General features: G+C 39.5%; 2 protein-coding genes across 2 annotated transcripts in view; one reads left to right on the plus strand and one right to left on the minus strand.

Annotated features, from left to right (window-relative positions):
- Positions 1-4,460, plus strand: part of hace1 (HECT domain and ankyrin repeat containing E3 ubiquitin protein ligase 1) — a 47,647-nt gene extending 43,187 nt beyond the window's left edge. Inside the window, exon 24 of the mRNA XM_046043738.1 lies at positions 1,314-4,460. Coding sequence (XP_045899694.1) covers positions 1,314-1,416 — 103 coding nt within the window. The 3' untranslated portion in view covers positions 1,417-4,460. The remainder of the gene's footprint in view (positions 1-1,313) is intronic.
- A 1,634-nt stretch (positions 4,461-6,094) lies between these two features.
- LOC123967612 (dysbindin-A-like) lies at positions 6,095-22,204 on the minus strand. Its single transcript, XM_046043741.1, has 10 exons — positions 22,051-22,204; positions 20,548-20,601; positions 16,412-16,462; positions 16,238-16,298; positions 13,735-13,867; positions 12,312-12,444; positions 10,588-10,610; positions 9,099-9,245; positions 7,674-7,799; positions 6,095-7,456 (listed from the first exon to the last, which is right to left on the minus strand). The coding sequence occupies exons 1-10, from the start codon at positions 22,104-22,106 to the stop codon at positions 7,227-7,229; spliced, it is 1,014 nt and encodes a 337-aa protein (XP_045899697.1). The 5' UTR covers positions 22,107-22,204; the 3' UTR covers positions 6,095-7,226.
- Positions 22,205-25,536: the final 3,332 nt, after the last annotated feature.

Raw genomic sequence — 25,536 nt, forward strand, 5'->3', positions numbered from 1 at the left:
AGAAAGTTGTGTGTGTGTGTGTGTGTGTGTGTTAATAGACAAAACATTTAAAAAAAATTAATTAATTAAAAAATAAAATAAATAATAATAAATTTAAAAAAAAAAGAAGTCAGTATCAAATGTAAAAACAAAACAATTACTAAAATATCAAACAATCAAAATAATAATAATTTGTATAATTATATATCAGTCTGAGGTTCTGAGACTGACTTGTCTCAGACTCAACTTAAACGGTCGTAGAGCCCTGGTTCAGGGCCATACATCCTACTGTGTTGGCAAGGATGTCTAACAGTGCTGGGGCCTTTCCGAAACTGCTTGCTACTTCCTCTACCTACCGACTTCCACTCCGTTCGTGCGGAGGCTCCGCCACATTTAGCGGCATCAGAAAGCAATGAGGGCGGAGTGGTAGTGGGTTGTTAAACCTTCAGATGCCGAGTGAGCACCGATGCCGGCTTATTGAAGGTGTCTCAACGGCCTTTGCTGCACGATGGGGATTTCTTTCAAATGTGAGTTCCGTGTGACTGTGAAAATGTTCATGCAAAACTAAATAGCTGACATTAAACGACAGAATAACAGAACATGGCACAACTAGATTCACTGGGGGATCGTGTAACAAGCAACAAAGACATTAAAGAAAAATAGTTAAGTCTTTTTAAATTGTTCAGACTATCAAATGCTTCAATATAATGTTTGATTTATTTTGAAATGTAAATGTGAATGTAGGCCTTATATTTCTTAAATAAGAAAAATAGGTAAGCATCTTATCCACTGCGCCATCACCGCCGCACATAAAAGAATATAATATTTATTTTTCGTAAATAATTAAAGTCATAGTCTCAAAGAAATCTAACCAAAATAATTTGGTTCATGAACAAACAAAGTGAATGACAAATGCTTTCAGTTCAAAACACTTTTCCTCACCATGAATGCTGAATCTTAATATAACTGTTGTTTATTTGATCCGCATGTTACAGACGTGAGTGCCGCCGTAAAGTCAGATCCTATTTACGCTGGGGGAGAGGGTAGTTCGTCTGAAAGTTGGCCGCTGTATTTAAACACTATGCGGGTTGGTGAGATCGATTTGGCTGTGAGGGCGCGACTCTGACCAGAGTCCATTCCGTGTCGGAGTTGGAATGGCGAGGGTCATACAGTCCCGGTACAAGTCACTCTTCAGCCATATGTGAGGGACATTTGACAAACATTACTAAGCCCTGGAGGCAGCGTGTCTCTTCAGTGTTGTCGGCACTGTGTTTAATTCATATTGACCACAGTGTCCCCCACCTCCTCTTCCTTTTTTTTTCTCCTCTTTGCAGTATCAACATGCTGAAACTCCCAGAATACCCAAGCCAGGACGTCCTGAGAGACCGTCTGCTGGTAGCACTGCATTGTGGGAGCTACGGGTACACCATGGCGTAAACATCATATCAGTTCCTGCTGCTGTGAGGGTCTGCAGACTCATGCAACACCCCCTCCTCCTCGTGTTGTAGTTAGGCGCTGCTTTTGTTGGACAAAGAAGGGAAATCTAGATTCTTCTTAATGAGATGCTGGAGAGGCACGACAGGTTCTGGATGTCCATTTATACCTGTGCTAGAAATTGTAGCTGGTACCTAGTAAATTATGCAAATAATGATTTCATATCTTTAAATTTGACAGTTTTCATGCATTTATGTAAGAAAAACCAGCATTCACATGAATCCTCTAGTTAAAACGCAGGATAATAATCACAATAAAACATATTCACGTAAGTTTGCTGAATGTCAAATATCAGTTCTGTTTACGGAGCTTTCCGTAAGGAACCAGTGAAGAGTTGATCGGTTTCACATATGCAATCAATGAAATTGCATGACATCCATATCCCAGGTTCACATACCAGAAAACTGGTATAATAGAACAAATCTAAACTTTGTTTTTGTCTCAGTTTACATTTTAACAATTTTACCAGTCGTTACGGTCTTAGGGCTCAGAAGCTCTAGTCTGAATTACCAAAACCACTTGCTGTCAGGATCCACAAGGGTATCAACCATTAGTGACTTAAGCCGTCTCTTTCCAACATTCAAAACTAGTTAGTAGTAGAAGTTACTTAGCCTAGCTTGCTAAATTTAGCACTGATTCCCATTGCACTTTTTTCATCAAGTTATTTTGAACCACACTCACTGTGGTGTCAATCTACTGTTGGCTGTCTGTTTTTCATCGTTTCAAGATGTGGTGATGACAAATGACCTGGGGTCTCATTCATAAAACTGTGCATAGAAATCTCACTAAAAGTGTACGTGCGGCCAAAAGCCAAAAATGGCGTTCGTCAAAAACTATTCAGACTTGTAAAACCGTGCGTACGCACACTTGTAAGCAAGTTCCCTTTATGAATCACAATCAACTTGAAATGTGAGGGAGCTCCATGTCCGACCCTTCAAACGCCCATAGTTGCCTATAAATGGTCAGTGAAACGCCGCTCATTAATATTAATACGTCCTGACTGCAGGAAGAAAAGGAGGCAAATTCTGACAGAGAAGTTACAAAACGAAATTTAACACAATGTGACGCCGATGTTCCTTTTGGTGAAGCTGAAGTTGTTTGGTGGGTAAAAAAACGCACTTTCACGCAACGCTTATGCACCGAAGGAAAGAGGGCACCGGAGCTCCACCCCTTTATAACCGATCTGCAGGAAAGGGCCTCCCTCCCTCCTAGAGACGTCACTGGCTGGAGGGGGGGACACAGACGGGATGAGCCAGGTACTAATCTGGATTCCCCCCCGTTTGACAAGAGATTAAACCAAATGCATTCCGCTTGTGTTTAAACATTTATTTAGGCTCCACAAACAGTCCACTCACTTAAAGAGGCTGCTGATGAGTTAAAAGAAAACTAACTTTTAATACAATAGTGTTATATTTTCCATAATGTGTTTTTACAAGCGGCGCATCACATCCACACGCTGGCGCACGGCGTTTGGCTCGATAAGGCAACATGTGATAATATGAAACTTTGCACTCCTATTTGCTTGACTGACGCGCTGAAAATAATTTAAATGTAACTTTTCCTCCTGCTCACCTTATTTCTGAGAATGAATTGCACTGCATGCAAGTATCAATTAATATGATTCCTGATTAAACTGTCCAACATATTTGAGGCTCTTTTGCAGAAACAGAATCTCAGTTTGTGTTTATGATCCTAAATCTGGATCTTTTTGCTGCAAATGATCTTAAATTATGTGGGGTTTTTGCAGACTTCAGGGAGAATCAATCAAACGGCTGTTTGTTTATTCAGCTTTAAGCCTACAATACTCAGAGGTAATATTTTGATTTATTTCACACAACAACAGTAGGCCTCTTCATTTCAGTTTCATCCTTCTGCCATGTGAGTCACCATTTCTCTTTTCTCTTTAAGTGCGTACGCATGGTTCAGAGTTTACTTACACATTCTCCTGTTAAGTTTGTTTTTTATAGATCACAACCGTTGCTTGAGAAGTGGCGTCCGCACGTTTCAGCCCTGTTTTGTACGTACGCACCGTTTATAAACGAGACCCCTGAGCAGTTACTCTGGGAGAGCAAATCTGGCTGTTGGGCTGCTGGAGTTGAAGTGAAAACTATTTTTTGTGCCCTCGCTGGGCTACAAATGGACACACTGTGTGATTTATGCTAAATGGTTAGATATAGACGGTGAATACCAAAATGAGGAGTGCCATCACTACCGGAAAATAGGTAAAATTATATATTTTTCTTCGGGGTCAGTACAGTTTTGACCAAATAAGTACACGCCAAGGACAAACATTTATTCATTTATTAGCAGAAATCAGTTTTAATGTGTAAGAATATCTAAGACTGGACTTCTAGCTGTGATGAAGTGTTGGCAGTATCTCTACTGCCAACACTTCATAATTTCTTCTACCTGCAGACTAAATACATTGATTTTTTTCCCCTTTGTCTACATAGCTGCATGAACACGCCCCTCCATCCCTGTAGCATAAAATGCATGTGTCATGTGGTTCACTATGTAAAATTCTGCGTCTTTTTCTGCTGTCGTCTATATTTGTGCTTCATGAATGAACGGCAATCTAGTTTATAACCTTTTTGTTCGTATTTGTAGACTTTTACAGTGAGCAATACAAGATTATCTACGTGACAAATGTTCGGCTCGCAGTGCCAAAAAAAGACAAAGCAGGAATCCTTTTAAATACATTTTTTATTATTATTATTATTACTTTATCTACACAAGCATGCTGACAATGTGTTTTTATTGTAAAAGGGATGGAAGTTTTCCTTCTTTCCTTTTATAAAAGGAGTGTATATACAGTAATTGATTCAATATTTCATATTCAGAATGCCTCGCCTGAAATGCTTTTTGTAAACTGTTGGTAATGTTTATTGAAAAAAAAAAATGGAACTGTCTTCAGTATCAAATTATGTATTTTACCATAAATATGTTGTGTTTTGAGATTTTATTCAATAAAAATTGTTTTGACCATGCAGGTGATTTGGTAGTCATGCCAGCGAGCTGCAGAGGAAAACGTGTCTCCTGTTTGTGCAGGGATGGAAAAGCAGCGAGTCCAGCTGCAGCCTACTGTCGCACCAGCAGACCGAATCAACCTAACATGGCTTTTTGAAACATTTTGATACCAGTACAGAAAACGTCTACCACAAGCCCAGTAAGTGGCCTGTAAGAGAGACATTAAGAGGTACGTGCACTGTTTCAACAGCCAGCAACTCCGCTTTGGTCAAAATAAGCAGCCAGAATTTTAGCTTAAAACACTCAACAAAATTATCAACAAAATATGAAGGGGTTGCAAGGGGTTTCCCCCTTTCTGGTTTATTTATCCCCGCCTCTGCTGAATATTTTCTATCCCCCCCTCAGACTGATCAATGCTACTTCACTAGTGATGCAGCTGATCACAAAACTCACAGATCAATTTGTTAAAATACGGTTAAAAAAAAAAAAAAACTTTGGCTCTAATCAAAAAAAATCGCACCCTGCAAGTACGTATATGCGTCGAGTTGCAGAGATATCTACTTCAGCATGCTAATGAGCCAGCCCAGCCTGTCCTGACTTCACACCATCTAATATTTACTTAGCCCCGAACATCACAATGGTACAAATGTCAGACCAAATGAAAGAATGAAGTCTTGGGCAGAAGTTTTGTATTCATTACGTCTTCCTATCTTATCTCATTATGGAGTTGTAGACTGTTGAATAGAGAGTGTGCACTTGTGACAATTTTCCCCATCGGCAGGTAAGTTGTCACACTGGATTATCAAACAGTTAGAACACTTAATTGTGAATATTGATTTCAATTTCAAGTTGTAACCAGAACTAAAAGTAAAATCAATCAACAATCAAGCCTAGAGAATTTGGAAAATAAACAATGTGAGCATTTGTTTTGAATTAAATTAACGTCTTTCTTTGAACTTTAAAATCAAACGTCCTCTGGAGTGCAAATAGATGTATGGTAACTGAATTTAATGCTGCAGATAACTTGAATGTATAACCTCTTAACTAAACAGATGTGACTAATGCAACAATGTGCATTTCTGTATCCGACTAATCAGACGTGTTTACAGTCTCACTTCTGGCACACATAAATTGCCTGACCTGAGGTGCAAACATCGCAGGCCCATTTGTAGCATTTCACACTTAATAGGGGAGAGCAGGGGCGCAAGTACCATTTTTCAGAAAAACCTGATTTTAAAAGATAATGTTTCAGACAGAGATTTATTTTTGCTGTGGTCACTCACAGGTGTGGTCCATCAATATCAGGTGGTATTTTGACTTTACTACGACTTCCGTATAATTTGGTGCAGGAAATTCTCTGCAGGCGTGCAGAACTCTGCAGAACCGGGTGAGACGCCGCTAGCAGAAACAGCTGGTCAGTCGTGAGTTACAAGTTCGCTACGTCAGAACTGATTCGGAAAAAGTCTTTCCGTCTCCCGTTTAGTGCGTTTACTCTTTTGCTACAAAAACCACCTCAAGCAAGCGGAAAAACTTTTTTGCTAAAATAAGGACTTTTTCCCCCGCATTTTTCAGTTTTCATTGACCTTTTTCTAATGTGATGCTTCAAAATGCGCAAATAAAAAACCTTGATGGAAACGCGGCTACTGATACAATATGCAGATATTGATATTTTTATTAAATGGGTAAGGAGACAAAAAGACCTCAAACCCAACTGTCAGACAAAACCTTTGTGCAGTTCAAGTAAAATACAATACAGGTGTACAAGACATGCTAAACGATCAGTCGGGTGTTTTCTTATTGCAACAAATCCCATGAAAAAACAACACAATGTGTTTGTCTCCCCAAGTCTGTGATAGATTGTAACATGAACGGGTTTTCACCTGGCAATCACCACAACATAGTATAAAAATTACTATTGCTTTAACTTTCTGAATTATAAAATCCTGTCTCATAGTATTCTGTCTGATAAGCCTTCAGACGTTATCAGCCAATGTTTCTGTATTTCATCCTCAGCGAACCTATAAACAATTCAGCGCGTTGAATTTTGTTTTTGACACAGCTGTTTTGTGAGGTGATGAGCAGAGGAATAAGCTACGAGACTTTGGATAAACAGACGAGACTTACCTAATTCATTGTTGTTTTTCATGGGATTTGTTTACAGTAACAAAAATATAGAATATCACAAGCGTTATCATTTAAAATTTATCGATTGACACTTGAGATCTTTCCTTATTTCTTATGTAGGCTGGACTGTACAGCTGTTTTCCAGACATCATTATTGCTGCACTAATTGCTGTTTTTTTCATATAAGCACAAAGGGAAATACAGCGAACTCTTGAACTGTAACTGTTAAATAAAGAAACTTCCTATATACATCATTTATTACAGACAGCTTATGAATGCAGTGGTGTTAAACAGCCAGATGTAAGCTGGATATAAGCCACTGTGGCAACAGTCAAACTCCCCCTAGACTACGATGCTTTATACAAAATGATGACACGTCACTAACCAAAATTAGTCCACGATCATTGATAGAAAACCTGCAGGGTGACAAAGCAAAGCTTAAATAGTGAATCAAACAGTTAGTTAGCATTACTGACTCCGATCATAAGTAAGTTCAGCATTTGTGTTAAAGGCATGATTTCATATCAGATTTGACCTTGTGAAGCTCATGTTGGTGGAGATAGACGCTGTGTCAAGTCGCAGCAGAGTGGGGTGTTTTTGAGGGAGAACAGTACTTTTTGTTTGGCCAGTATTCAAGGAGGTTCAGGGGCCTGGTTGGTAGGTTATCCAGAGGGCAGGTCCCCCGCTGGGTCACACTCATCAGAACCCCTCCTTGTGCCAACGTCCTGCAGGCCAACCAATGACATATCGGGTTGGACGTCCTCCTCATCTGACTGCACCAGGGGATCATCGCTCTCCTCACTGGCAACTTCCTCTTCTTGGTTGTCTGTGGGAGGGGCTTGGTTCATTTGGCTTCTCAACGATTCTGAAGAGTAAGACTTGAGGTCTGGACCTGATGGAGAAGACAACTCGATTTAAATGGAGGTACAAAGCTTCACTGTCAGTAGACTAGTAATCACTTGGAGTTTTTCTTGGGATCAGGGCCCCCATTAACGTCTGTGTGGACTGCACTGTCCCAGCAAAAACTGTCCACTGTTACTCAAACAAAGCGTGGGTAACAAAGGACATCCTGAATGCAAAGAGGCGGCCTTTTAGAGAGTTGGGGTTACCTGAGGTCAGCGATGATCCAGTACTGTCATCACCAGCGGAGTTGAGAAAGTCATCCAAAGCCTTCATGTCTGATTTGCTAGTTATTGTCATCTGATCGAGAACACACGGATCAGCTCCTGTTAGCTCTACAAACACACAAACACACACACACTTAAATTTTCTTTAGGTCAATAATAGTCTTGCTAGTGACTTAAGCATCACGGCCAGTGCAGAGAAGCCAGAGCTTGAAAGCCCTCCCTGTTAAGGTTGTTGAGGTCTTCTGCTTGCTAGTGAAATATAACAACGGGCCGACATTTCTCAGTAGTGATCGGGTTTGTTTCTGGCAACATGTCAAACTTGCTAACTCACTAATGGTGTCACTCGAAGGAGAACGTCACTGCAACGAGGGAGAAAAACAAAAATGAGCCTTTCGGCATTTAAACAGACTTTTTTATCTGAGCAGGCCTTCAAGCTGGGACTGATGCTGCTCATAGACGGAATAAAAGAAGAAGAACGCTGCACTGTAATCCATATTGTTGTAGTACGCGAGACCACTTTTTGATGGTCTTGGTCTCGGACTCGACCGCCTTTGTACTCGGTCTTGTCTCGGTCATTGACTTGGGATTTTATTTCAAGACCAGTCAAGACCATAACTTTGGGAATATCAATAAATTGCTTTTGCGTTGTCTGATTTATTTGTGAACATGCAAAGATTTTGCTTCAAATGCAACCAATAACCCTAATTAAAAATGTGTTGTTCCCGTTAACGACTGTCCCCCCTCCCCACGATGGTAAACATGGAAAAGGAGCGTTTAATAAAGATGTTTTCGCCTCTTAGTGTTTTTATGTGGACGTTTTTATGGGAATATGGATCTTTCTGATCAGTTTGAGAAGTACCTATGATCACATTTTACTGTGTGTCATGTAATGTGGGGAACTGGTCTTGGTCTCGACTTGGTCTCGGTTATGGCGGTCTTGACTAGAACACTAATCCATACTATATATTTATTAAATAGATGTGGTGGTGTTTTGAGAATATTTTATTTAGTGGAGAACTTGTTAGTAGTTTGCAGCAGAATTTTATTTCTTTTTTTACTTTATGTAAAAAAAACTAATTTGGATGTTTACAGAAGTTCATAATAAACCAGCAGCAATTTAATGTTTCCCTTACTGTACCGAAAATAAACCGAGCCGTGACTTCAAAACCGAGGTACAACCCGAACCCAGATTTTTGTGTACCGTTACACCCCTAATGGACTCGTGATCATTTTGTTACTCCAATAAAAAAGCACAAGTTGTAAAGTAAAGTCTTGAATTCATTCAAAGGAAGTGATGTCATATAATATTGTAATGTATGACATTAATTGTTCTATGTGATCTATATGTAGCTTTGGCAATACTGTTATACATTCATGCCAATAAAGCTGATTTGAATAGTGACTTACCTCTGTGCTGCAGGTATCCAGTGGACAAGTATTGCTTCACATCTTGGTTAAAAGCTTCTTCATAGACCTTCTGTCGTTCTCTCAGTTTCTGTTGCATGGCCTGCTCCAACTCTGCCATTTTCTGAGCATGCTCAGAATTGAGTTCCACTCCAAACAAAACACAAGTCATTTTTAAGAACACTCTCCATAGTGTTTCACATTTTACCATTAACAGTAGTATCAGTCAAAGCTGATGATACACGGGGCAACTTTTTGAGCAATGTTGCGGTACTTTACTTCCACACTGTGAATCATTTCACCGGTTCACATCTATCTAGTTTTAGGGGCATATGCATCTAAATTGGTTGCATTGAAGCCAAGATAAGAGTCTGAGCTGTATGTTTCATTGCCCTAAGTAGTTGACCTGTGTCTCACCTGGTTGCCCATTGATGGCAACATTAACCAGCAACATTGCGCTAAAAGTTGCCAACTGTATCATCAGCTTCAGTGTGTCGGTTGCTTGCATTTTTGTGATCAACAGGTTTACTATCAGAATGTTTATTCCAGTCACATATCACCATTTTGGCATAGCACACGGGAATGAAATTACACACTTCATCAACCAGTCAACCTAATTTACTACAGGGGAGGATTGTTTTTCACATGGGCGGTTTCCCAAAAGAAATTATTTTTAAAAACAAATGTCATGTTTTTTAGGTGTGCACCGATCGACTGGCTGGGAATGGGTCGTTTTCAGCTTCATCGGGCAGATTACAGTAGTTGTGAGTAAAGTAATTTAGAGAATTTAGCAGAATAAAATGGTGAAATATGAAATAAGAAATAGCATAGGCTACTAAAAACAGGATAATATATTCTTTCAAATATTTTCCAATAAATACAAATATAGCCCCGACCACTACAGTTACATAGTCATTCTGTGGGAAACACTGAGCCGCATTATAGCCTACTGCAGTTTTTCCACTTAGATTTTATTCGTACTAAAAGCTCTGTCCAGCAGCCTAAACTGGCGCATTTTTTATTTTCAGATGTGTTTGAGTGAGAGAAGGTCCTGTAACCTGCTGCAGTTCATAGAGAATTCAAGTTATTTAATAGTCAGTGTTTTATAATGAACATACAGTTTAATGGATCACAGTCACAAAAGCTAATGGGGATCCTAATAAAGATCATTTTCCAATAAATAAAAGTTATAAAATGGTTAAGTTTGTGCTGTCAATTACTGCCAAAATTGGAATGAATTATTTTTTTTTTTTAAATAAAAAATGCGATCGGTGCTTCTCTACATGTTTTATTCAGGTTCCTTTTGTTTAATGCTATATTTTGTCCATAGCTCCCTATGCCATTCATTGCAGCAAATACGCAATAATAGATAAATTACAAAAGAACCAAATGCTTTGTCAAAGCACTGTAATTGGGTGGTAATGTAGTCAGTGCATTCATCACACATTTGTGTTACACACCAGTAATATCTGATGAAAGTACAGCAGCTCACCTTTCAGCGCCTCCACTTCCCTCCTGTTCAAGACAAATATCAGACAAGTTCACATTAAAACAGATATTTTAACATTATGTCATATTTATCAGACTAAACAAATTGTATTGCATTCCCTTGTCAGGGAGGGAGGAAGAAACACTAAGACAAGGAAGCCATAAAATGGTTCAGCCTCCTATATAGACATACGTCGTCAATACAAATAGTAATTTTGCATGCCTGCAGAGAATTGAAAAATTCTGCTTTTAAACGCTATACAATTCTTTGTGGGGTTTATCAATAGTGATAAACGATCAGTATATATTTAATGAACTTTAAGAATCGTTATTATTACACTTAGTAAAAGCACCATTTCTGGAATTTCAGCAAAAACATGTTGCGTTAACCGCGTTCAAACAATGTGAACAGCAAAGTGTCAGAAAAGGAGCTTCATAAGTGGATGCATAATTCGGCAGAACAGATGTTGTAGGCTACCTGCCGAGATTTGCATCCACCTCTTTTCTCTGCATAAAAGAGCGTTACCTCCCGCGTGGTGAATGCAATTCACGGCAGGCATGCAGAATTTGAGAACACGCAGAACACCTGCGCTGTAAAACGTCAGTGGGAGAAAGATCCGATTATTGTTCTAAGCTCACGCAGTCCTGACGCAGTCTACCGGAGGGAGATCGTGTCCGACTTGACGGCGCTGTTTTTATTCCCCGCCCCTGCAGTCGCCTGCAGCTCACGTTAGACTATCAAGTCGGCGAAAGTCAGCCACAGTTATCTCGAACGCACCTGTTGACTACCAGTTATACAGCGTGCTAACTTCGACAGCTGTTTTTCTGAACTCACCAGGGAGTTAAACCTCCTCGCTTTCTTTTCTCCCAGTAATGTCCGGTTTTTATATAAATATGAAGTCGTAGTCCAGCAGAACTCTGGTGCTAATTTAATAAAAGCAGTTAACTCTGAGCTCCTCCCGCGGGTAAACGGCGTAGCTGTCAGAGCAGAATCCAGACCGACTACGGGGGTTTATCTGTCTGAAAGCTGCAGCGCTGCTCCCCGAACACTTCCCCGTTCTTTAACAGCTCCCCGTCGGCCAGCGGATTGTCATTACACCGCTCGCCTGGTCCTCTCCAAACAACGCTCCGAAGCAAAGTGAAATTTCCTGCAAGCAAATTCACAGGAATTTGCATCTTTGCATTGACTTTGTGTGTAATCAATCCGCACAAAACGCTGGATTCGCTTTCGTTGTGAACGCACCTTTAGACATTGCAGAGCTAGTCTGCTAGAGTACCAGCATTAACCTGTGGATATCTACCAGTGAAAGTCAGCATTTAAACAGTAAATATTGCCTAAATATACTCAACTACAATCTCTAGTGTCACAAACAACCACCGTTTTTGGACTGAAAACAGCTAAAACAGCAAAAATCGATCTCGGGCAGGTACCTCTTTGTATATGGCCTTAATTTTCACTAAAATGATTTTCTTTACCTTTTTTACCCGCAGACACCCTGTAAATTATGAAATGTGATCCAAGCAGGAAAAAACAAAAATGCAAAACAAAAAAAAAGCTTTAGTACCTGAGCTTAGTGAATTTTTGACAACGGGTGTAAAGACAGTTCTTTTGGTAACCAAAACGCATTAAGGAACATTAACAATCTCTACTCAAGAACGATTTTATTAAAATAATAAAACAAAATTCTGCCTGACAGCAGTGGCTAATCAGTGATATGCATCTCGTACCTCTTTTTTTTCTTATAGACTTCGAGTTGGTTGATATGATGCTGTTTGAATGTCTGCTGCTCACACTGACAACACAGAGTCTCCAGGTAGGCCAGTCTGCACTCCATCTCCTCAAACTCGCCTTCCAACTGAGCTGGAGACATAAACAAACCCAAATTACAATCACTCAAAAAATATGTGCAATACGTAACTATTTGCAGAAGATGAGCATTATTTGATTATTTATCATCATCATCAACAAATAATCGTTAGAAGCTTTGAATACTAAAATCATCGTTAGCTGCAGCCCCAGTTGTGAGCTTGGTTTATTAATTAGCATCAAGGTGAAGAGACAGCTAATGCTAGCTGCTTAATTTAAAGTTAATTCTGCTACATTCTGAATCTAGAGATCTTCCTCAGAGAAAGACGCAGCTCTGAAAGATCACAAAGAATAAAAAGGGTCTTTTGCTGTTAAGCCAACAGGAGCTAAGCTAATAATTAAGTAATAATCTTAGTTGGTCGATTCAGGCTCATTCTGGCTTTGCTGTATTAAACAAAATGTGTCACTATGAAAAAATTCCTGACGTGAAATAAAAGTGCCAAAATACCACTATGAAAAGGAGCAACAAACTCAAACCGCCTCCTTCCACCCAGGATTAAGCTCAGCATCATGCGTGATCTGGCTTTCTGTTCTGCTGCTCCCTGAACATCTGAAGGCACCTCAGACTTCTGGGACTTTTAAAAAAGGAACGCACGAGTTTTAATTAATTAACCCTGTAAGCTGTTGCATTACCTATTTGTATTTTATATTGATGTTTTTACCTTGCTTTTATGATCTTAACTGTAGCACTTTGAGATTTGCTTCAAATGTAAAGTGCACTACAAATAAAATGTATTATGATATTATTATATTATTATACAAGTGAAACTTGAAAAACTTGCATATCGTGCAAAAGTTCATTTATTTCAGTAATTCAACTTAAAGGCTTGAAATATCTCACTTTGCATGTAATGAGTCTATATAATATATTAGTTTCACCTTTTATTTGATATAATTCTGATGATTATTGTTTACAGCTTATGAAAACCCCAAATTCAAAATCTCAGAAAATTAGAATATTGTGAAAAGGTTCAGTATTGTAGGCTCAAAGTGTCCCACTCTAATCAGCTAATTAATCCAAAACACCTGCAAAGGGTTCCTGAGCCTTTAATTGGTCTCTCAGTCAGGAATTCACAATCATGGGGAAGACTGCTGAGTTTTTGTGTATTAATACTGAACATTTTGGGGTTCAATACCTATCCAACAACAGGATGTTAGTACTTCATCTGTCACTGTGAAGAAAAAACTATGCAGACACTCAGTGAGGTCCACTACCTGACATTATCGCACCATCTGTTGTTGGTGTTAACTTGTTTTTCCTGGGGAATGAAACAATCTCCTTACCTATGTTAGCAGTGATGGCATCAAGCTCACTGATAAAGGCCGGCAAGCTTTGCAGTTGTTCCTGTAGTTCTGTCAGAACGGTTCTTCTCCTCTCCCAGTGTGCTGAGAGCATCACTATTTCCCCATCTGCTGCCTAACACACAGAGAAGGGTGGAGATGACACAGAGCAGAGGGGACAGCTGCTGTAAATATTAGCTGAAAGCAGCACAATCACCCGTAACAAACTCACTGTTCACTTATTATATATTCGTTTAACTCTGTCTGTATAAACATAACAGCTTCAAAATAACGATGGGTTAGCGTTAAACCAGCCAATGACTGCAGGTCTTTTCCTTGCGAAGCTTCCACTGTAGCCTCACATGAGCTTACGTCACTGACGTTAAGCAACAACGAACACATCTGGGCGAGAAAGTCAGCTGATTAGAGGAAGGGTTGCGTATGACTGAAGCTTACTGCAGTTTGTGGAAACAACTACCACCAACCTCACAAATGGACTCTACTATGTTGCTTCTGTTGTATAGACAATGAAAGTCATGTCCATCTGTACTCAGCCATTATTGTTTCATGAGCATTACAATCTGGGTGACACTCACACGCTGCAACAAACAATTATTTTCACTATGAATTAATTAATTAATTAATCTGCTGCTTACTTTCTCAATTAATCATTTGGTTTACAAAATGTAGGCTAAAAGTGAAAACTGCCCATCGCAACATGACTTGTTTACTACCGACGAGTCTAAATCCCAAAGATATTTAGTTTACATAGAGAAAGGCAACAGATCCTCACGATGCGATACACGGCTCACGACGATATCACGATACAGCAATTCTGCGATAATCGATATATCGCTCGACAATCCTAAAGTGATACATCACGATATCTGTCTAACTATTACTACAAAAGGCCCGTGAAAAGGTTTGCTATTTATTTGCTGCAAATCCAAACTGTTAGAAAACAGCACAATTCTGCTCAGTCTGTAAATAAAACTACAGAGCAACTATGAAAAATTATCATCAAAACATTTGTTTATAAAAAGGAACATAAAATGCAAATTCACTAAATTTTTTACTGATAATACAAATTGCAGTGTTACCACCTAAGTCTAATCTGTACATCACATTATATTAATAACTGTTCAGTAGCACAGCGTTGTGCTGCCCTTTCTCTACCTACCGATAGCTGTATTTTTATTTTTAGGCCACTGGTAATATTGGGTTTGAGTTTTGACCCTTTGGGGTTGCTGTAGCTGTGGAGTAGCAGATTCAGCCAGTGAAGTTAGCAGCTCTTTTTTATTTCGTCACTCAGGATGTTCAGCATGTGAAGCAAAATGTGTAGTTTATGTTAGGATTGTATTTTCGCGATGCTAATGTCCGTTAGCACGTTAATGGAGATTCCTATTATATGTTAGCATTGAGCTAACCATAAAGCTGCAACTTTATGACTGGAATATTGATACAGTATCATGGAAAAATGTACAACGATGTATTGCCATATCGATTTATTGTCACATAAATAATAGACAAAATAAGGACTACATTTTTTTATCAAGATGTTTATTTTGTTGAGGAAAAAGGACTGATAAAAGCTTTTATTTAATTTGACTGGTACATATTTGATGACAAAGATTTTATCGTAATTGTTTGGAATGTTCTTTGTCAGATTTCGTTATTATTATTAAATCAGGTTTCTTCAACTTTCGCTCAGGAGCAAAAACCAGCCTTTAAACTCAAAAGAAATAACCGTTTGATACTTATCGTGATAACTATCGATATCGAAACATATGAAACTTTTTATCGTGATAACATTTTTGGCGGCCGTATCGTCCGGCCCTACTTTGGATAAAAGCATTTGCCAAATGAGTAAATGCAAATATTAACAGTTCTTTAAATGGTTAACTCGTTATCAAAATTGTTGTGAATAAGCTTTCTGTTGACCAATGAATTCATCCTTTCAGCTCTATTTAAGGTTATATCCTTATAAACTTGTGCAGGTGGGGACTCGCTCTCTCAAATATTAAGAGTTGAATATAAATCTAAGTTTCACTTCACTGTAGGGCTGGGAGATACGGCCAAAAATGTTGTCACGATAAAACCATTTCATATCATTCAAGTATCACAACATACGTCAAATCGTTATTTCTTTCAAGTTTAAAGGCTGATTTTTGCTCCCGAGTGAAAATTGAAGAAACCGGACGGTTAATTATGAGGTAAAACTTTATGGTCAGAATGTGACAAATACTTGATGCCAAGTCTGAGGCAGAACATTCAAAACTAATATCTTTTCCCAACAAAATAAAATATTTTAATGGAAAAATTAAGTGGTAATTTGTTTGTGATTAAAAAGAATTAAAGCAAATATTTATTGACGATATATTGAACATTTATTTTTATTGTTATTGAGGAAAATTATATTGCGATACTTATTGTTTTATTGCCCAGCCCTATTTCACTGTAGCCTATGAACAGCCTACGCTCTAGAGAACAGAAGTACTGATCCTACCTCTGCAGCTTCAGCACAGTCTTTAGTTCTTTTATGGAGCAGAAACCAACTCTCCTCATACCTATACAGAAACACATTTTATTTACATAACCATCACATCATCCTCTAGATACATCAAAGCTGAGTGAAACTGAGACTGTGTGTGTGTGTGTGTGTGTGTGTATTTGCAGAAACCTGCTTAGGATTTCCAGTCCAGCGCTGAAATAAGTAAGGCTTTCTTCAAACCTGAACAACAAACAGAGCAGACAATGTTTTTAGCGCAGTCGCTTAGCAAATGAATGATGTTAAGAGTCCGATCCATGCAGGGAGAACAAGCTGCAGCTGGAAAACCTACCACCATCTAAGGTGTGGGAGTATTTTAGACAGAGACCAACAACGAGGTGCTCTCTCTTCATCGCCCCACGTTCAAGGTTCTGAACCGCTGATGTCAAGGTAACGTCATTTGTCTATTGAGTAAAACCACATTTTACCCGAACCATGAACGCAACGGCGGCCCGCCAGGTCGCATTGTAAGCGACGTTGGCTAAAGCAAAAAGCGTGTCTGTTATGCGGAGATCACCACGGAAAGACTTTAGAGGCGGTTGAGTGGGACGATTTTGGTGCTGGGGTGACGTTTTGTTTTTCCCTCCTTGACTGTGCAAAGAGCTGAACTTATTACGCATAACTATTCCCAAGAGTATTTTGTTTATTTCTGACTGTTTGATTTGTTTGTTGAAACCACGCCCTGTTTTGTTGACAATAGATTTTCTTTATTGTCACCAAAATTTATTTACTTTTGAGGGTATACTGCGATATTACTGTGACGCAACGACTTGTCAAGTTCACCCTGGCTGGCGCCCAAGTAAAAATACAATTAACTAAAAGTTTCGCCATTTTATATTTCCTGTTTACTTTAACGGCCACCTATGAGTGAGAAAATGGCTTAAACTAACGTTACATGCTTCCAGTGAAAAAGTTAAAAAGTTAGTCTGGAGTGCAAAGATGACCTTACTGAGTATTACTCAGCGTGATGAAACACAGAACAAAGTAGATCCGAGTCATAAACCATTTATGTGTTAAGCCAAGGTCTTCAGTAAAAACACTGATCTGAGGTCCAGTATTTTTCTGATCAGGTTTCTGACAAATAGGGTCTGTTGTTCTATTTGTAACAGTGGCGTTTTCTCCCAGAGGCCAAGGGAAACCCGGCTTCCCCTATCAGACTATTTATCATTTTAATAAAAACACAATCTTTATAGTTTTGATAAATCTTATGAGCTGTTGCTGTCATCTGGTGAAACACTATATTGCACCACCGCAGCCTGACCTGCAGTCTGACTGCACGAGGAGGCCAAGCAGAGTTGGCATCCCTTTGTGAAAAAAAATTAAATGATTAACCAATCAGATGAGGCCACTGTCACGCCACCGCCTCACTGTGATTACTCAGGCTTCACGCCAATCAAATCACAGCACGCGATCAACGTCATTCAGATGAAATAACGGGAGCTGTTAGCAGCTTTAGCGGCGCCTGGGGAGGAAAAAAGGGGTTTCGGAGGACGTAAAAGCCAGAGGGAAATTCTTGAACTTGGTTATTGACCACTTAGCCGCCATGACAGACAGGAGAACGGCCTTCCTTTTCAAATAGTTAAATGTCTCCGCCTTCTCAAACTGAACTTAACTGCAGCCGTGTGTGCGATTTTTGATGTAGTTATATTGTTTATTTTGCTTTGCTTGCCTGGATTTAACGTTAGCTGCGAATGAACAGTCCGCTGAAGTAACCTTATTGTTTCTAGTGCGGTTGTGTACGCGTAGACACTGAGCTCCGGACAGCAGCTGCCACAGGGCACTGGGCCAGGTTAGCGTTACCTGAACAATACTCTGGTACTCGGTGGTTACACTTGAGTGATATGAACATTAGTTAAAATGGCAGCAGGTAAAGACTTAGTCAAAGTCTCTATCTCTGGGATGGATCTCCAATTCATTTAATATACCATTTATAATGATTAAACATGACAATTAACTGTAATCTTCAACAAAAGCTGATTTAAAATTTTACAGCAAATGTGTATCGCTTCCAAATATCGTACTAATCTGTACCCAGTGTTGATGATGAGAAGTAGGCTATTAATACAGGACACTTGATAAAATATTTTTGTGACTTGACTTGTTCCACTGCAGTTGCAGCTGAAATGAAGTTATTCTTAACACAACAGCATGACGTTCATACAGCGAGTCCGGCTGCCTCTGTCATTTTAGGGAGGAGATCTTAATTAAATAACTGCCAGTTTCTGACATTCAGCTCTAACTGAATTATCCTAAATGTTTTCCAATATTTAGACTATTTTCCGTGTCCAAAAAATATGGATGGGTGGGGGCTGATAATTCCAATCACTCTGTGGTTTTCGTCATTCTTCAAATGATTATTCTTTTTTACTCTCCGCTGGCTCCTTTTTTGGACATGGACATGATGTGCAGCTGTACCTTTACATCTTAAATCATATTACACATAAAAGAAGAGTCCATAAAATACAAAACAGAGAATTAGCCTACAATAAGAACACTGTGAAGATAATTACAAATTTATTCAATGCAGCAGAAAAGAAGAGAAAACACCGGGATTTCTCTTGGTGGCCAGTCAGACTATGGCTGCGTCCGAAAAGTGAAAAAAAATCTCCTTTCCTAGCCACCTTTCCTTGACGGAAAACGTCATGAGGTCAAGGAAAGATGTGAAGGAGAATTCATAAGGACTGAGAAAAAGAGGATCGCGGGGCTCAGAGAATCAGCTCTTTTCTAAGCGACCTAATTATGCGACGGCGGATGTTACTGACGTGACCTGCCGTGAGCAAACTACAATGTTCTGAAGATGGACTACAAAAAGCACATCTTTGACTCTGCGCCCCGTGTTGTTGTAATGCAGACCATCTACAGGTGGACAACACGGTGGAAAATATTACTTCATAACCAAGATAGTAGAAAGGCCTGTAGGGTACCAGTCACCAAATAATGGAAAGGGTTGTCACATTGAGAATGCTTGCTCACACTCACCCTCCTGCCCATTTTTATCAACATGAATCACAATTATTGTTTGTAAAATAGGGGTGTAACGGTACACAAAAATCTCGGTTTGGTATGTACCTCGGGTTTTGAAGTCACGGTTCAGTTTATTTTACAAATAACAATTTTTTAAACAAACTTCCATATTACACATAATAAATAAATTATATAAAATAAAAAACTGCTGCAAACTGCTAACAAGTTCTCCACTAAATAAAATATTCTCAAAACAACACCACATATAGCTAATATAATAAAAAATATATAATAATATGGATTACAGTGCAGCATTCTTCTTCTTTTATTCCGTCTACGAGCAGTATGAATCGCAGCTTGAAGGCCTGCTCAGATAAAACAGTCTGAAGTCGGTTTAAATGCTGAAAGGCGTTTGCACTCTGCTCGTTATGTTGCAGTGACGTTCTTCTTCGTGTGACACCATTAGTGAGTTAGCAAGTTTGACGTTTTCCAGAAACAAACCCGATCACTGCTGAGAAATGTCGGCCCGCTGCTTTCATCTTATCGACTTGTCCGTTGTATTTCACTGGAAACCGTGAAAACTGTTCCCAAACAGAAGACCTTAACAACAAGGGAGGGTCTTAAAGCTCTGGCTTCTCTGCTCTGGCCGTGATGCTTTAAGTGTAATTTATACTTATACTGCGTTGAATCGCCTGACGTGCACCTCCTCAAACATGTAACGTCGAGTGATTGGTCGGCTGGGTAGCCTCGCAACACCTCCGAGCCGACAAGAAGTGGTCCGTGCTTTGAAGTAACTTTTACTAGCGGCCAAAACGGCGTCTGTAACACGGTGGATCAATATATTTTACCGTCACAACCCGAGCAGAACGAGTGAAATACTCGTACTGTAAAGCCCTGTAGGGCAAACTTTAAATGGCGTGTCCACAAACAGCGATCCACATATCCTACTAATTCTGCTTTTAATCGTTACACTTTATTGAAATTTGGGATTCTGTTCAAAGAGTTGAACTTTTTTAGGGTGAGGTCATAAAATATAAACAGACATTTGCAGCTTCATTCAAAAACCTCAATTTAGTACAGCCCTATTATTATCATTATTCTAACGTGCTTTATGTGCGTCTTTTTCAGGATGATTGAATAAAATATTGAAATATCAATGAGACGTTTTAATATTTATTTCAACTGACTAATCGAAACAGGATTCATAGGATTAATCAGTTCAGCTGAATTGTCATTTTAGAACAAAGCACTATGGAAGAAAGTTTGACGTTAATATCTTTATGTCACGACAGGTTTCTGCTCACCTGGGTCGCCTCTTGGTTTTGGGGTCTCTTGATTTGTCTCCAAAGCTCTTGAAGCTGGAGGGTGGGAGGAAAGAGAGACAGAGAAAAATAAAGACAAGTTGTCAATTCAGCAAGGATCCATCCTCTTCCCTTGTGTTTTACAATCCACATTTTTTCCATCTTAAATTGTATACGCTAGGACTTCCTGCTCTAAATCTGTCCATCCCTCTGCTGCTCTTCCAGGCAATTTTAATTCAACAGCAGCTCAAGCCTACTGGTTTTCAAACTAACCGGGTTGCCGTACGCGTCTGCGTGCAGCAGCTGCCTCCATCCCCTGATTCATCACACGGTCACAAACATGTTCCTGGCGAGTTTCAAGTCGCATCTTTAATCTACTGCGGCGATCATGATTGTATGAGTGAGCACTACATTATATAGCCACATGCGGGAAAAAGAAATAAAAGAAAACAAGACTTTTCACAAAATCGCGTCAAGCTGGATTCGAACTCACCTGAGCAATAAGTAACACCCAGTTACACCAGTGCTCCACGTTACCTGCGAGCTAATCGAGCAATCACAGGTGTCTGATTCTGCAAGTGTTATTGCAGTTTCATCTATATAGTGCCAATTCACCACAAAATATATATATATACAGCAGGTCTAGAGACAGTTTAATATTATTTGCAGAGTATGACAACTGCTTTATTGAACGCAGATTACATTTCATTCACAGTCAACCTGAGTGGGAGGAAAGGAAATATTTGCTCAACAAATTTGAAACTTGAAATGTTAAAAAATGAGGGATTAGATATGATAATGCAGACTGTTTTTGTATGATAAGTGTCTTTGGTTCCAGTTCAACACAGTACTGGTCTAGTTTAATCTGATTTTATCATCATCATCATCATCATCATCATCTACAGACACCAAATAGTTCAATAAGCAAGGATATTGGAAGCATTGTATTAGATTTTAAGTCCACTGGGTTTTCTTTTTGACAAAACATTATAAATGGAATAAATGATTCACAGCTGCACTTCATGTTAGCATCATCACATGACCGTCAGCTGACACCCATCAACAGCCAGCTAGCCCCAACCTGACGCAGTTACAAATCACACCGACGAAATAACTAAATAAGTCGCCTGTTTAAACTCAGACACGGTGAAATTGACGCCGTAACTTAAAAGCTGACGTTACAGAAGCAGAAGGAAGGATGTAGCTTATAGCGTCGGTTAGCTGCCGAAGCTAACATTAGCTGCTAATCACGTCTCTACGGTGGGAAATTTTAACACGTCCATCATTTAGTAAAACGTTACGTTATTGGTCGCGGACACTCTTGTAAAAGAGATTTTTAATCTCCTCAAGAAGTTTTGTTTTTTTTTTGGTTAAATAAAGGTTTGAATGAAAGTTACATGTTGTTGTAAATTACACATCTAACGTTAGGCTAGTTAATCCTAAAACCTTAATTCTGTCAGCCGTCTCGGCTAAAGAAAGATGTCGGGGGGGGGGAAACAGACCGACCCCGTACTGAAATCCTGCTGGACCATGTGAAGTCTTTCTCTGAAGTTTTCAAACATGATTCCTCTCAGTTTCAGTTTTTCCCCCGAACTGGACTTTTCTCATCTGAAAACAACTTCTTCTTCTTCTTCTTTTGGTTTGACCAGCATTTAGGAGCATTACCGCCACCTACCGGACTGGAGTGTGGAACAGATTATATGTGCAGACTGAAAATCTATAGATCAGGGGTATTCAATTAGATTTCAAAGAGGTCCAGTTAGAGAAAATTTCCTGAAGCAAAGGTCCGGAACATCAAAACGACGAACTTGCGTTATCATTCAGTACTATAACCTATCAACACATGTTTTTAGTCAAATCAAATCAAATAATATTTCAGTCAGTTTTCACATCAAACTGGAGGGATAATAAATAATAACTATTCAAATAATAAATTCTAAATTGAAGTAAACTAAAGTGCCTAATTTTTAGAAAAAATGTAATAAAAAGTGTAGCTTGAGGTGATGAAGTGTAGTCTTAACCAGTTTTATAATAAACACACAACTGAACAGCTGTAATGCCTCCTTCTCTTTCATTTCCTCTTACAGAGCTACCACTTTCCTACTTTCTGTTGTTCAGTGAGAAACGTGAGCTCCAGCTAGCATATTGGAGATCTATGAGATATTCTGGTTTTGAACTGCCCGTGGGAGGAATGTACATGTAAAAATCTGTACATTCTTGATTAAAAGTCATGTGAAATGTCTTTTATCTTTCGTCTCCTCAATTCGGGTGTGTTTCCAAAACGTCTCTGGTGAATCTCGCGGACTCGACTCGCAAGCCTCGGTTTGCGCAGATTTGATTGGCTGAGCAGCGTCACATGAGACGATTGGAGCACATGCGATTGGTCTGTGAGTTTCCTGGTCCTCTAAACCAGTACAGTAAATGCTAGAAAAGCTGCGCGGGTTAAAATAGAAACGCTCCGTCACGAGGTAGTAAGTCTCAATAATAAATGGGCTGTAGGTCGGCGGTCCGGAGAGGACGGCGGCTGGGTCCGGATCCGGACCGCGGTCCGCCTATTAGTGACCTCTGATCTATATCCTTTCAATTAATCCCGTTTCTTTCAGATATTTAATGAGGTGCTTAGATATTCCCCATGCTTTATCCCCAAGGAGGTTCTCCACAGTGAACCTAAACTCAGCTTTCTCTACAACTGCTGCTGTTCTCCTCCTCGCCTCCACGTGGCCTCCACGCTCAACCAGCACATGCTGAATGCTCTCTATACTATTACATTTTACACAGTGTCCAGTTGGGTGTTTACCTAGTTTATAAAGTGAATGGTTAAGCCCTGTGTGTCCTTAGACGGGTAGTGACTGTCTCTGTCTTCCCAACCAGGTTTCTTCCCAGACCAACATGTTTCTGTTTACTATAAAGATGTCTTCCAGTTTCATTTAGTTCTCAGTAATCTTGCCATATTTGTTGCATTTTCTCTTTAATGACTGTTTTACCTTCAGATTTACTTGTATTTCATCTGACTTTGATTTAAGAATATCAGCGTCTTCATTTCCTTCTACCCCTACATGGGCAGGAACCCAAACAAAGCACACAGTCCAGCCCTTATGATATAATCTACACAGAGAGCTATGAATACTAAATACCAGATCCAGCCTACAGGACTTTACAGATTTAATACTGGTGAGCGCTGCCCAGCTATCTCATGCAAAGATACTTCTGCTTTTTCTTCGTCTTCTTAGTTAATGGCGGATTGCAAACAACTTTTAAATGCATACCACCACCTACTGCACTGGAGTGTGTAACATCATATCACTCAACCACAAACCCCAGTAAGGTGCTCTCATGTTCTGTTCACCAGCCCAGAGTGTCTTTAAGAAATTTAAATAATGCCTTCCTGGTGATTCTTATCCCCCTGTTTTCAGATTCCAGTCCCGCCCTGCCTCCTGAACCCTATCTTGAAATATCTGTCTTTCCAACTCAAACAATATGCAGTGCAAAATGACATGTTCAACATTTTCTTTAACCTCACAGTTTTTAATAAACCCCAATAAAATCAAGGTGCCATTCAGTCCTGTGTGATCTACTCTCGGTCTGGTCCTTTCGTTATCATTTTTATTACTGACAGACTTTTGTATTTTATAGTAACTCCTTCCTTTCCTGTCTTCCTCCCACCATTTCTGCCATATTTCAGTACCTTTCTTCTTAATGGCTGCTCTTCCGTCTCCTTTTCCTAGAGGTATTTGAACTGTTTTGTCCTTTTGTAATGCCTCTTTTGCTAGTTTGTCCACAATCTCATTTCCATTTACTCCCTCATGAGCTGGCACCCAGCAAAACTGAACGTCTATCCCTCCCCGATGTAATCTTAATAAGCTGTGAAACATTTCTATCAGTAGGTCTGTTCTGACAGATGTCACTGACTGAATGCTTTTAATAACTGCTAAGGAGTCTGTGCATAATATCACCCTATCAGGTCTGACCTCTCCAACCCACCATAAAGCTATGAGGACTGCCACTATTTCTGCTGTATATACGGATTGCCTATCTGATAATCGTTTTGAATTCTGGGATACACTCACCTAAAGGATTATTAGGAACACCTGTTCAATTTCTCATTAATGCAATTATCTAATCAACCAAACACATGGCAGTTGCTTCAATGCATTTAGGGGTGTGTTCCTGGTCAAGACAATCTCCTGAACTCCAAACTGAATGTCAGAATGGGAAAGAAAGGCGATTTAAGCAATTTTGAGCGTGGCACGGTTGTTGGTGCCAGACGGGCCGGTCTGAGTATTTCACAATCTGCTCAGTTACTGGGATTTTCACGCACAACCATTTCTAGGGTTTACAAAGAACGGTGTGAAAAGGGAAAAACATCCAGCATGTTGTTTCAACACTCCACTTCTGGCTTGGTGCCATTGATGAAACAGTCTCTCATGTGGGCTTCTCAGGGGGTTTGTTCCTCCCATTGCTCCTGGTTTTTGTGAGCCTGTTGTGTGTGCTGTGGATTTCTGTGAGTCTGGTTTAGATATTCTGCTAGAGTCTCATTGTCCTGCTGTTTACAGGCCGATATTTTGTCCATTCTCAGGGAAAAGTCTGCTTTTATTCTCTGTTGCAGTGTGGCAAATCCTTCACCTCCATTTTGGAAAATGTTCTTCTTTGTACGGTGGAGGAGTGAGAGTGACAGGTTCCTCCTGCCCCTTCTCCACACTCGTTTACCCAAATGTCCAGTCGGTCAGTGCTTCGGTTACCATGGTTGTCAATCATGTAATTAATATGAAGAGAAGTCAGTACTGGAGATATCAGAGGATCTTGTTCCTTTTTGCTGTTAGCTGAACCCATTTTCTTTGTTTAGTTCTTAAATCCCAAATTACCCAAATGTAGTAAAAATGTCTCTTCTCTTTAGGTTTTTAACTTTGGAATTAATTTGCTCAAAATCTCCTTCTGTTTTAAATTTGGTCCTCCTAAGAATGCTGTGGTCTAATATAAATGGTGGTTTGTCCT

The sequence above is a fragment of the Micropterus dolomieu genome, linkage group LG03 (assembly GCF_021292245.1).
Source record: "Micropterus dolomieu isolate WLL.071019.BEF.003 ecotype Adirondacks linkage group LG03, ASM2129224v1, whole genome shotgun sequence".
Classification (NCBI taxonomy): Eukaryota; Metazoa; Chordata; class Actinopteri; order Centrarchiformes; family Centrarchidae; genus Micropterus; species Micropterus dolomieu.

Coding starts and splice junctions, on each gene's coding strand:
- LOC123967612 (XM_046043741.1), bottom strand. CDS start 22,106: ATGTTTGAAAACTTCAGAGAAAGACTTCACATGGTCCAGCAGGATTTC. Junction 12,445..13,734: donor TGCCATCACTGCTAACATAG/GTAAGGAGATTG, acceptor TTATGTCTCCAG/CTCAGTTGGAAGGCGAGTTT. Junction 10,611..12,311: donor GTCTATAAGAAAAAAAAGAG/GTACGAGATGCA, acceptor TGTCTTGAACAG/GAGGGAAGTGGAGGCGCTGA.